Genomic DNA, 14,090 nt, shown 5'->3' with positions numbered 1-14,090 from the left:
TTGTAGCACAGCCTTGACAGATTTTCCACGAGTCAAGCAAATGCCCCTTGATCTTTTTGAGGCGAGTGCGCTAACATTTGTGTGTTCGGTTCATTTTGTTGCATCGTGTTAATCATTGTCTTTGCAAGAGCTGCATGCAGCTTGTGTTATGCTGACTTTAGATTGTAAATGCAATTTATAATCAAGGATTGGTGATGAAAGACCTCAGAGCTCTCAAAGCTACTTTTCTGGTTGTTTAATATGGCTAAGTGATGGAGTCTCTGGACTAGAAATTTGAGCAGTAATATGGAGAACTATTTGCCTCTGACTGATACTGATGTTACTGCTGGTTGTGATTATATTCCAAGTGCACACACACACACACACACACACACATAGAGCACCTACTCCTGCGTCACTTCTTTAAACAGGAGTTTTTATTAGCAGTAACTGGGCTGCGCAAGCAGCAAGTACGTCAGTAAAGCGCAAAGTTGTGTTACAGTGATCATCTTGTGTGTGCGTGCGGTTGCAGTGCTACACTGCTTCAGCAGCATTCATAATGTGTCCTCCTTTGCTTGCTGGTCTCCTCTTATCTCAGTCAGAACTGTGTTTTACTTTTTAGGTTGCATATATCTTGCAGAAATCCCCGCTTTCCACTTAACTCTTTTTTTAAAGACTTTCCAGCAATGTGCAAAGCTAGTTTTGAAGATGGGAAGCCCTTTGTTTTGTAGCACAGTGCTACTGTGCATCATGTTGATTAATGTAAAGCTAATGAAGCTGTGAGTCGAGCTGAAGCTGCCCTGCCAGCAGCTTGTGGGGATTGTAGGACTCCCACTCACTGCCTTCCACTGTAATTGTGCAGTTTATTCATTGTTATGTCAGAGAGCCCCGGCTCCGTATTGCCCTGTCTGGCTCGGGTTCAAAAAGTTTGCAGAGCGAATTCAGAAAAGAGGCTGTGCGTCAGTAAATCTGCTTTATATTTAAAAAAAAAAAAGTAAATCACATCCACTGCCTTCTCAGCTCCTGCTATTTTCCCTGTTTCTCTGCAGCGGCTTTGTTTTGATCATGTATCACAGATATGGAACTTGCCTACCATTTTCTCTAAAAGGCTGTTGAGATGAAGGCGCCGCATGCATGTCTCCTCTTTGCTGTATTATACTAAGTGCATCTATTCCGCCGTTCCCCTGTGGTGGAGGTGAAATGGTGCTCCCTGCTGCCAGGAACCGCCGCTGAACGGCACTGAAGAAGACCAGCGTCCTTTCCAGTTAATGAAACTACTCCACCATGACCCCCTGTGGCCCTTATTGAAATGATCTACTTTGTACACAAATGCTGCCCTGTATGCAGCGCGTTTTTTTTTTTTTTTGTCTCGTCTGACCTCTACCTTTTGTCACTTGCTGCCTCTGTAGCTAACCATTCATTGCACTTGGCTGATCTGACATTTCTATATACCCCGATAATATTTTGCATCAACGTGCAAAACATTCTTTTACTCAGTGGGGGGGGAGGTGTTAGAGGTCACATCAACACTTATAGCTCAAATGCTACATTATGTGGGACTTGGAACAAATGGTGCATTTGAAGCACAGCCACAAATATGAATTTGACAAATAATAGGACTGATCATTTTTACAAGCTGTGAGATCTATGTAGAGCTAGCAGAGGGGTCGTGGCTTTCTAATCAGAGGGCTGTTGCTGCCTCTGGGTGCTGCTGCCTGCTCTGCAGGCACATAACACTATTGCTCACACAGCACCGCAGCCAACCAGTGACCTTGTTCCTCTGAGTGGCAGCCTCTTACATTCAGATTTATGCATTAACTTTCTACTCCGCTTTCTCCTGCCGGCGGCGGACGCGGAATGTTGATGAGAACGTTCGCAGCAACGACTTTGGTTATGGTGCTTGTTGTCACCGCAGTGCTACACCTGTTAGCGACTAAGACACAGCTTCGTCGCACATCCGCATCGCTGGACATCATAGCAACATGTATCTTTGTATTCATGGCCATCCACACACACAGGTTGAAATGAGTCTTTCCGAATACATTTACATCAGGATAATAGCAGATACATGTCTGCCCGTCACTAAATTCTACCTTTGTGCCCTTGAATTACATTTTTCTTTGCTCTATGCCTGGATGAGCCCTGCAGATGCACATGCACAGGAAGCTGGAAATGGGAGACATTTGTATGCTCTGCATCAGTGTGCTGCATCTCATGTTTTAACAGAACTCATAAAATGAACTTGTGTGTTTTTAATGGTCTGTTATATGAGCCATACTACCCCCTTTTTTGAATAACTTGTTATGGAGTCCATGTTAAAAAGCAGAAATGGAAATGTGGTTCATCAAAAACCTGTTGCATTTGATTGAAATAACTTAAGGATAACCAAGAATCATGTTGTAGTCATAGTTGAATGCAGTCCTTCAGCGTTATCCCCATGATTTCCCTGCAGTGTACAAAAGGAATGGAGTGAAAAGCTGCAGAGGAAGACTCTGTGTTATTGATTGACAGTGGAGGGCTGACCGGCTATAGGGGGTTAGAGCTTTTACTTTGCTGCATGTACTCACTGACCGAATGGTGTAGTGCAACACAGCTGAATCAATTATGCCTGTTCAAGTCCGAATACCTCCCTGTTTGCATCACTTTCTGCCTTTCTTTATTTATATCTTTCTGTCTAAATATTTATATTTGCATCTTATATTTTTTCCTGTTTGTTTTCCCTTCCTCTTCCTCTCTCATGCTGGCCAGACTGCTGCAGAGCTCTTACAGGAAAAGAAGCATAGTGAGATGTGGCAGTGCATCATAATGTCTCAGACATGTACTTATCACTCACTGCACCTCTCTTCCACCTCACTTTTGCTGAAACCTTGACTTAGCACTCTTTTGGGGTTTCATGTTTATTTATTTATTTTACCCTACAACAACATTTGCAACGTGTGCGGCTGTCGTGACAACTGAGTGTAAAACACTTTGACTTGCATGTTGATGTTTGACACTTTGAAACCCCAAAGGACTGTCTTTAGATGAAAGCAAGATGTTGAACTACAGTAGATATTGTGTCCGTACCAACCTTACACTTTGCTGTAAATGTCCACACTGGGGAGACAGCCCAGCTATGTGTCAGAGGAATACGAACAGAGGATGTCTCTGCATCTCTGAGGCCTGTGCTCAGAGCTTCCTCACTAGTTCCACTGTAGTTCTGGTTGCACTTTGTTACTTTACCAACCACAATGTACCTGGGATGTCAAAAGCAAACACCCTTAGGGTTTTGGAGCAGGAACAGCCTCAAAAGCAGGTTGGTGTTTGCTCCTGTTACACTATGCTATCTGCCCTGCTACATTTAAAAAAAAAAAAAGAAATTTGATTTTTTTGTGTGTTCTGTACCTGCTCCTTCTAATGCAGGGGCATGGGGGTGGGGATGGAGCTTACCACCCCGGATAGGTTTCTAATCCATTGCAGGGCAAATTTTCAAACCACTTTCTACAAATGATCAAAAAGCATATTTCCTCTTGTACAATTATTTCACCATCCAGATGCTCAGATGGTCATTGGAATTACCTTCAACTCTGGGTAAGTGAGGAAACATGTGCTTCCATATATGTGATTCCCACCCATATAGGTGTGTGTGGGGGAAGAGGAAAGGGGAAGAAAAAAAAAAAAAATATATATATATATATATATATATTTTTTTTTTTTCTTTCTTTTTTTCTTTTTTTTTCTCTTCTTCTTCATATCTTTACATATCTGTTTTGTAAATTTGCCATAAACTGGTAGTTCATTTTCTATTTTCCTGCTCAGCTATTGCAAATGAAACTCAGTCTACGTTGAATTTTGAGAGCGCTTTAGATGTTTCGTTTTATTTATTTCATAATTTGAATATTAAATAGCTTTATTTGTTTTTTTCTTTTTTAAAAAACAGTATAAAAGACAGTATTGCACATAATAAATCAATTGCACTTCTTTAAGATACAGATAAACATCTAGTTCTCTCTTGATGCTACAGTGTCACTACTGAAGGAAATCAACCTGGCATGTACAAGAGTGAAAGTGAGAATTACAGGTAATCACAGAGTGCAGCATGTTGAAGCATATGATGATCAAACCAGTAATGACTAGTAGTCTGTGAGGTGTTGTTTCATTTATTCCCTTCGCTCCACTTTGGCATGTTTCCTGTCTTTTGGGGCAGTGTGTTTGGCTTTAAAAGTGGCTTCACTGTTATTCTCCTGAAGGACTTGTTAACTTAATTCTGTTTTTTTATTGGCTACTGTCTATTTAATTAAACAGTATTGGCCTGTTTGTTGTTATGCAATAACAAACATATACAATAAACACACACATATATATGTGTATATATATATATATATATATATATATATATATATAATGTTAAGTCAAGGAAGTATGAAGCAGGTGCTTGTAATGTTTTGGCTGTACATTGTCTTTGAACCCTGTGTGGAGTTACTACAAGAATTTTTACTTTACACTGATAATAGATGTTTAGCAACTAGCGAGAACATGTCATGAAAAACGAGTCTTCTGAGTTTCTTTAAAAAAATTTTCTTGAAAAGTTAAAAAATGTACTGCAAAATTCATGGGGTTTTAAAAAGCATGCGAGGCTACAGACCTGCCACTCTGCACTGTAGAAGCCCTGGTTGTGGTCAGAGGTGGCACATTCAGTTTTTTAGGCTTGGTTTCAGTGGCTGGCACAGATGAACTGCAACAATACAATCAAAGTGATTCTTCTGTTTTCTCTCACATGTGTACAAAGGAGTATTAGGGTTTAAGACAAAATGTAAATGTTGGAAAAATAAATATTAAAAAAACAAAACAAGAATGAAGCCAAAATGTTGGAAATAAAGTTGAAAATCTATTTGGAGGTTACCTTAAATTGCTTTGGGTACAAACCTCTTGACTATCAACATTTCTGCATAGATGTGGAAGTGAGTCAATGAAGTGGTGTAACTATATACTACTGTCCATATATTCTAGCTTATTATACAATTCTAAGAACAGTCTATTGAAATAACGCATTGCTTCAGCTTATTGTAAGAATGCAGACCACAGTATGTTTTCAGGATTGGGTAATGAATATGTTTCAGATGCTGTCTGCCCACCTGAGCTCCACACCTGGATTAGGAAAAAGAAGGAAAAAAAAAACTTATTAAACTTGATCAGTTGCCTGAGTGCTAGACATGAAGCATATTTTTCTTTTTGTTCTGCACACAGGTGCAACCGTTTATCCAGTTGTATCTGTCTATTCCCCCTATTTCAGCTTGGAGAGCTTTGCTTTCTTCCTCAGACGATGTAGTTTGCTCCACAATCTCTTTTAAGTATTAATTCTTAACAGCACACTGTGTTTAAGTGAAACAATATATAATTTTCCTGATACTTACATGAAGTATGAATATAATGATTTCTGTTAAATTGCAGCGCTTATGTCCAGTTATGACCATGAAACTGGATACGTTTTTTCCAGCCCAGGTTTTCATGTAGCAACAGTGTTTTGCTTTAAGGTACCATGCCAAAACAAAGATATTGACATATTGGCCATTTTGCATCAGGTATAGAGAGTATCAGACTGACTTTTACTGACTGGTGATTGCTCAGAGTAGAGACAGGATGCATAATGGATTTTGAATAAGCCTTCATTTGGGCAAAAAAGTTGGTATTCTTGTGAAAACTTGATGACTAAATCTCTTATTTTTAGATGGTGGCTTTTCTCTCAGCTGTTCAACTATCTTCCAACTTTATTCTCAAAATGTTAGCTTTTTCCATGACATGTTGACTTTCATGTCATTATACTCAAAATAATAAAAATTTCAAAGGAAAGCATTTTTTGATCATTTTGTTCTCATTATGTAACCCTAATACTCCATTGTACGTGATAAAAAGTGACTTTTATTAGTTTTGTGAAAGTTTTTTGTCTTCTTGCTAAAAGTTCACCTGTAAGCATTCCCTCTGATTCAGTGCGTATTGTGAGACTACAAAAAATACAATTGATGCATGAAAGATGGAAAAAAATTACACACCCCCTTTGAACTGTAGTTTTCTTTTCTAAACTACACACACCCCTTCACCTTAGCTCAAATAATTGTATTTATCTTAACCTTAAAGTGAATAGATATATTCATATAGAAAAAAGTACATTATTTAATTTTTCAAATATTATTAAGAAAATAAGTGTTATATATTCATTCTTCAAAGTCAGATGATTCAAGGAGACATTGTAGCAGTGGTAAGATGTTTTATCACCAAACTCCAATAAACGTCTCTGACAGTTTCTCCTTTAGGTCTCTTCTTTTGACCGGTATGAAAGTCCTCAATCTGTTATGGTTAGTGGGTGATCTAAATGAGTGAGTTGATACTCAAAATAGTTCTTTCTGATTACTCTGCAGAAACGGTGTCCTGAACAGTGTTAATTGTGCTTTGCAGTACAGTGATATGCTGTTTATGGAGGCCTCGGAGCATTACGATTGGACTGCCAGCTTCTCGTGGAGGCCGAGAAGAAAGACAGAGTTCCGTCTGGTGAATAGAAATGTGACACACTGAAGTGTCATCTCAGAACAGGACCCCGCTTAAATCAGATATAAAAAATATGCAAAGAGACCACGGGAAATAAAATTCTTCCCCTCACCTTGCTGATCTCCAAATATTTCTTGACGGTGTTCTTTCATACCAAGTTTTAAAGAAATGAGTTAAAAACAAGACCGAATCCATTTTTGGTTAACATGGCATTTACAGTTGTCCATGGTATCCACACTCCCATCCTGTCATCTGTGAGTATCCACATGTTGAGCTCCCCACTGAAGTCGGTTACCAGGGCTACAAAAAAAAATCCAATACGCTGTGATTAAACAGAAGACGATGGATAAACCAAATAAATGTGGATAACACTTAAATCCTGTGCAGTCCTAGAGATGGCCATGTGATCACAGGAACCAAAGTTTCCATCGCGCGTGCTTCTTGGAGTCTGCTTTGGACTTTCGTTTTGGCGTGGAGGTGAAGGCCTCCTGAGGGTAAGGCAGAGGGGCGAAGTGGGCATCCTCTGTAGGACAAAGCCTTTTCATCAGTGGTTGTAGCTTGTCCTCCTGCAGCTTGAAGTCCAGTTCCACACTGCAACAAAGTATCAGAGACAAACAGGTATTAACACCATCCTCACAAGGTGCGATGCAATCAGTCATGTTGTCTAGTAGGTTGTTTTAGAGAACTTATTCAATCCACTGATGACTGCATTAAAATGCTTTTGCCGCTTTTTGACAAACTTTCATACAACTTCCAGAATGATTATTGTTTATACTTTTACACAACCTTTAGCTCTGGTGATTGGTAGACTATTTGCTGTTTAACCACAGTATTAATACCTTTATAATGAATTAGATTTATATGGTGCATCTCAACGCGCTCAAAGGGCTTTATGGTCAATCCATTATTCAGTCACTCCATATTCATATACTGGTGATGGGAAATCGCATGCGTTACCTCTACTGCCCTGGGGCAGACTGATGGACATGTGGGAACTATTTTACAAACAGCCTCTCCAACCACCACCAAACATGCAATTACATTTATGCACCATTGTTGCCAAAAAAAAAACCCCCAGAAAAGGCAGTTTAAGTTTTTTGTACGTGGAAACAATGGAGGAATAACTGGGATGAAGCAGTAATAGAACTGTTATAACCTACTGTTATTATAGAGATCTACCACCTAACTGTTAAGTCAATGTACAACCTTTTTTAACTAATTCACCACCAGCCATTGTTTTAGCAGAGATTCCCATTCTGCCAGCGTTTGACAGCATTTTGGCTAATCTTTCAGGACCCTTCAGCAGCTCAGACACTTCCACCTCGTGTCTGATCAGCACTCCTCTACATTAGCATCTGGCTCCAGCAGGATAAGAGTGGGCATCTGTTGAATTTTATTTTCCTAATTATACATTTTTTAAGACGTTGAACTTCATGCCATGAAACTTCAAGGATGTTATTCATCCTTGCATCATGTAACATCAGCATAGGATCATGAATCAACAATGGACATACACTGTCTGACCAAAACTATGCTGCCACCTGGATTTAACTAAGCAAAAAGGTATCCTATTGGATAATTACTGCACAGGCATCAACTGATTAAACCTCATCTGATGCAATGAGTAGCTTGTCATTTCTTCAAACAACCATGTGGAAAGGCTAATTTTGCGTGGAAAAGTTGATAGTCTGTTTAAAAAGAGCCAAATCCTTGCATCAGGCAGAGAAAATATCTTAGGAGATTGCAGGAACAACTAAAAGTGGGTTAAGAAATTTCCAATGCATCAATAAAAATGTAATGATAGTGGATTAATCGTCTTTATTGATCTTGCTCAACAATCACTGAAATGTTTGGTGTAAAAAAATGGTAAAACAAACAAAAAACTCATGACTTTGTTGAAAGTAAGAACATTTCCACATGAAAAATGTAAAATCAGATCAAGAGTTTTGAACTGAACAGCTGTGTAGCCATAAGAAAACCACATATCAGTAAGGCTAAATGGAGAAAACAGCTTTGCTAGGGAGCATAAAGATTTGGACTCTGGAGCAACAGAAGAAGGGTATGGGGCCTGATGAATCCAGAATGACCTTTTTCCAGAGTGATGGGAGCATGAGGGTAAGAAGAGAAGCAAAAGAAGTTCTTCTTCCATCATGCCTAATGCCTACTGTTCAAACCTGTGGGGGCAGTTTATGATCTGGGGTCGCTGCATTTGGTCCGGTCTATGTTCAGCAACTTTATGTCTCAGAAAGAATGAGGTCAGCTGACTACATGCATATATACTGAATGACCAGACTATTCCATCAGTTTTTTTGTTTTTTTTCTTCCCTTTTGACATGGGTGCATTCCAAGATGACAATGTCAGGATTCATTGGGCTCAAATTCTGAAAGAGTGGTTCAGGGAGCATGAGACATCATTTTCACACATGGATAGCCCACCACAGGGTCCAGACCTCAACCCCATTGAGAATGTTTAGGATGTGCCGGAGGAGGCTTTGCACAGCGGTTGGGCTTTCCCATCATCAAAACAATATCTTGGAGAAAATTGGAATAAATCCCTTGACATAAACAGAAGTTTATCGAAACCGTGCCATAATGAAAGCTTCAGGTGGTTCAACAAAATATTAGAGTATATGAACTTTCTTTGACCTGCATCAGCTATCATTGTAATCTGTTACCTTTATCATTAAAATAATAATAATGGAAAAAAAAGGTTCTGCTAAATTAAGCTCAATTACAGCTGTGGCAAGTGTAGGGACCTTAATCTGCTAGAGCTGTCTTTGGACACCACCTGAGTCAAGCTGGCAGGGAGTCTGACTGACAGATGGAGCTGCATGGTAGCTACAGGCTGCCTGGTCTGATTTTAAATACAATGCATCTGTAATTACTTTCATTAAACAGCTGGATGCATTTTGCACTGATCAGAGCAGAACAGACATATATGCGGGTGTTTGAGAATAAGTAGAGCAAATGCTGTATTCTTAGCTAGACATTCAAAACTTTACCTTTGTTTCCAGGGGGGCGAGAACACTGCAGCTTTTGTCAATAAATCATTGGGCTGTAATTACATCAGTATGAACTCATGTCTGTGGGAAAGCTCTTATATTGTGTATGGGCTTTCAAATATGACTGCATGTGCAAAGAATTGTGTGTAAGTGCGTTGTACTTGACAAAGATTGCTCCGATTTGTTCAATGCCTTGTAAATAGACCATATGTTGCAGTTCTTTAAAAACAAATTAATTTTAAGGAAAATACCACCATAAAAGTAGCTTTTATTTGTGAATCATCCTGGATTACAGATGACTAAAACTGTTTGTTGATTAAAGTATTTTTACAAGCCAGCTGATCACAAACTGTAAAATTCAGTTTCAACTTGAAATGAGAGTAAACAACAGATTAAAGGCATTGTAAATATTAATACTTTATGCACCTGAAAACTTTTATTTATCTCAGTAAAATGTTCATAATAGCTGTTTTTTTTTTTTTGCTTTGTAGACCCCAAAACAGTGCAATGATTCATGCAATTCACCTCGACTGCAGCGCCTTGCACCACTCAAATTTCACTAAATCGGACCCATAACTGATTGAAAATTCATTGGCACCAGTTTATCAGGTGCCATTAAGGACTGTAATAATATTTCTTTGGTTCCCTCCCTCTTTCATAAGCAGTTTGATTCCATCTCTGATCTATCTCTTTTTTTTTTTTTTTTTGCTTTAATCAGAACTACAGGAGTTTAACTACACAATGACCATGTTCAGGAGACATAATGAAAGAATAGTATAAATAATATAAAAGAAAAACTAAATCTAACAAGGGGCCATCAAATTAAGTGTCTTTTGCAGCTTAAATAGCATCTTCAAAAAATTCTGTTATCAATGGCTGTTCGTATCAGAGCATAATAAAAGTGAGCTGTCGCTGATGAAGCAGTCACATGAACATTTCATTTAAATCTCTTACAAAACCTTCAGTTTACACTGTGTAAAGGCACAAAGAACCTGAACCCATTACCATTTTTAGGGATTTTTGAGAAGTGTAGTACTTTAATGTAATGTAATTTTGCGTGGGCTTCTCTTTCATTCACACGCGGGGGTGTAAATATACCCTCAGACACATAGACGCATATGTACACCAGAGCAGAGATTGGATTTTTCTCCGCTGTTCGCTTTGAGCCTCTAATACTGCTAAGGGGGTTTTTGCTGTACATCCATGACTGCATGTTGTTGCCCTGCATGTGCACAGAAACGCGCCCAGTTAGTTTCTAATTGCTATAATTGCTAATTCACATATCTGTGCAGTTTTGTTGTCTTTTTCTATTTATTGTAAAAACATTGTGACATGGTAGAACATGAAAAATACAAGGAAAAACAGAGGCAAATAACACAGAAGGAAATGTTTGTTTGTATGCTGTAATAAATCACATGTAACTCTAGAATCTGAGTAAAAAATAACTATAGTAATAATGAAAATAAAATAATAGAGAAACTATAAGATCACAATCTTAGTTGTCATAGTAACAACAGTAATGATACTGCTAATATACAATGTGGAAATATAGCAAGATAAATAACACAAAAGCAATATAAAAAACATAAAGAAAAAAATACTACTTCTAATAATGACAAAAATGTAATCATTAGTTTAAAAAAAAAAAAAAAAAAAGCTGTTCTCCTTGTGCTTGTGTGTGGGGTGGTGGTAGTATTAGAGATGGATCATCAAAAACGTGTCCTACGGTTGCCCCCAGACCCCACTGAAAGGATAATATTGATAGATTTTGGCTCCCAAGTGCCAAAAGAAAAGTAAAGAAGGTAAACTTCCTTACCTGCAAATCTGAACAGACCTTATCACAAACTGGTTATTTTTCTACACCAGTGACCAGTCAAAGCATTGGCAACAGTCTCGAATTAATGGCTTAATGGCTCAAAGCTGAGGATGAGTCATGACAAGCTTGAATCTGTGGCTCAACCTTTGTAAATCCTTCCCTCATTGCCCAGTCGAACATAAATGCCATGGAAGCGCATTCAGAAAGATAAAAGTTCACGCTGATGTTTGAGCTCGAACGCAGAAACCCTGTTTATGCCTCTCTGTGTCTGTACGACGCATCGTGTTTATGAAATTGGCCCCGCATTCCTCATCTGCCACGGTTACACACCGTCGACGCATCTCGACTGGCTTGATGTTGTGTGTTTGATGTCAGGTCGGAAATCCTCATTCGGCTGCAGTCATTTTATTGCTGGTTTAGGCACCTTCGTTAAGGCTTTATAAAGCGCAGGACAAATTGTTGTACTGCTGCATGCTTGCTTCGGTATTGATCGATATTTGCTCTGTTAGGTCTTCATCAGGTATCTGAGAAAGAATCAACAGTAGTACAAATATGCACAGTGATCTAACCATGGGAGCACAAAAAAAAATCAATCTGTGCTTGCAGCACACACACACGTACACACATACACACTCAGTCATTATCGTATTGAAACATGGGAGAAAAAGGCATCAAGGCTTGTTTGTATTTCTTTAAATTAGTCACAGTCATCTTAATGAACTAGTGATGCAACTGTGAAATGGTTTCCAAATGTTTTTTTTTTTAAAGATACATGTACATACAAGACTTGTACTTGTAATGTAAACATTTCCTCAGGTTGATTGTGGATCTTTACAAGCATTTGCTGAAATGACATCACAGCTCGCTGTTTTTAGTGGGTGCATTGATAAATATAAGGCTATGTGCTCCTTAGTAATATCTTTTTGAGCCTTATTGATTCAAATAAATAATTGGGAAACAATCTGACTAAACTCTTTAACTCTCTCAAAGGTCAACAGCAAACATGTTTGAACAGCCTCTTGATTAATGCTGTTTAAAACATCTTATATCGTCCTTACAACTGATAATTTGATCTCAGCCTTCAAGACTTTCTGTGAAACTAAACTTGCTTAGCTCTCAATCTCTGGGCAAATCATTGAGTTGATGTAAAGTGGCCTGTGGCTTTCAAAGCAAAGAAAATTAAATGTCACTCAATAGGAGGAAAACTTTCATAACTCCATTGGGGATAAAACCAGAAAAGTGGACAGAAAAAGATCATCTTATCTTTTGAAACATATTCAAAAGGCTTTGTAATGAAAAATTTATTAGTCTGCATGCAGCCCAGTTATCAGCATCTCTTTATGAAAGTGTCACGGGCCTTGCTGTGTCACTCCACATTTTGCTGAAAGAGAAAAGCGAAAAGGTTGTTGGCATTTTCCTGTCCCCTGTCTCCCTCTCTCCCTGGCTTGTTGGATCAGAACAAACTGAAGAAAGCACTTTGGACCCTGTCAGTCTTTAACCTCCGTCCCCTGACTCACTCTGACTCTTTTCTCATCTTGTTCCTGATCTATACAAAGAGCATAAATTCAAGAATTAAAAAATGTTGTCATTTTCCTGCACGTACCTTATCAACTCATCAACTTCCATCAAACATCTTTGAGTCTTTGTCTCTCTTCCTCTTCCTCCTGCGGTAACACATTCTCACCCTGTCTTCTTTTGTGTTTCCTTATCTTTCTCTGATATGTGAACGTTCTTTCCTTAACTGTCCGCACTGTCCCTTCAGACTATGTGTCCTACGGAGGATCCCTCTCGTAGTCATGGTAACCACCCATGTTGGAAACAGTCATTAAACTTGACGAAAAAGAGATGTTCTTCCCAAGCAGAGCTGTGTGGCAGAAACAGCCTTGTTCAGTAATATGCATATGTGATAATGTAATGGATTCTGCAGCCTTTAGCGATACTTAATTGATTTTCATCCCTTCACACAATAGATTGGATTTTTCCCCATCTTTTTTCCTCTGCACAGTGTTATTTAAAGAATATTTGTTATGAGATAGTTCTCTTAATCATTATTAATTAAATGCAGGACATGCAAACTAAAAGTAAGACTAGTTTAAATAGGAAATGGCTTCACTATGAGCAACTTTAGGAAGTCCTCCTGAATCAACTTCCATAGTCAGAACTGCTTCATTGTTTTATTCATTTATTTAATTATAATCAGCACACTAACCCATATAATTGCAATGTGTGGAAAAGGAGATTACAGAGATGTGTCAAGACATATTAGTGTAATGCATTTTAGATGCCCTGCTTCTCTGTGCCACCCTGTTTTTCTGATTTTCTTCTTATCATGCTTCTCTCTGTGTTATTCTCTCATCTGTACTATCGGACTTCTTTTTATGCGTTCCCATTATCAGTCCTCTCTCCCCACCTTTCTCTCTAAAAGAGAAAAAAAAACATTCAAAGTTGGAATGCACTGCAATAATCTTTTCATCCCTTTCTTTCTGATTTTGTTTCAGTGTCATGCACATTGTAATAAGAGTTGAATCCCTCAAGTTCATCTCAGCACGCACCGGTGGGTGTTGGGAGTTTGGAAACAAAATAAGATAGAGGAAGTTGCTGAGAGAAAACCCAGAAGAATTCAAAATGCTACTAAGATCTAAAATACTATAGCACCTTATTTATTCAGTTTGAAGTCTATGCCCACAGACCACAGCATCGTATTGATCTGGTGCCGTTGTTATGCTAAGGATGGACTGGATGATTCCATACACTCTTGGACAAATTGATTA

At 38.5% G+C, this 14,090-nt stretch overlaps 2 protein-coding genes across 3 annotated transcripts in view; one reads left to right on the top strand and one right to left on the bottom strand.

Moving 5' to 3' along the window:
- The window catches only part of dock1 (dedicator of cytokinesis 1), a 228,474-nt gene that overhangs the window by 98,729 nt on the left and 115,655 nt on the right, over window positions 1-14,090 (top strand). The gene's annotated exons all lie outside the window — the stretch shown is intronic.
- The window catches only part of insyn2a (inhibitory synaptic factor 2A), a gene marked incomplete at both ends in the record, with an annotated part of 17,523 nt that continues 10,341 nt past the window's right edge, over window positions 6,909-14,090 (bottom strand). Inside the window, one exon of the mRNA XM_079260766.1 lies at window positions 6,909-7,092. Within this exon, the coding sequence (XP_079116892.1) occupies window positions 6,909-7,092 (184 nt within the window). The remainder of the gene's footprint in view (window positions 7,093-14,090) is intronic.

The sequence above is a fragment of the Telmatherina bonti genome (assembly GCF_933228915.1).
Source record: "Telmatherina bonti genome assembly, chromosome: 21".
Classification (NCBI taxonomy): domain Eukaryota; kingdom Metazoa; phylum Chordata; class Actinopteri; order Atheriniformes; family Telmatherinidae; genus Telmatherina; species Telmatherina bonti.
Note: the sequence above shows the minus strand (reverse complement) of the source record. Positions and strands in the feature narration are given on the sequence as shown.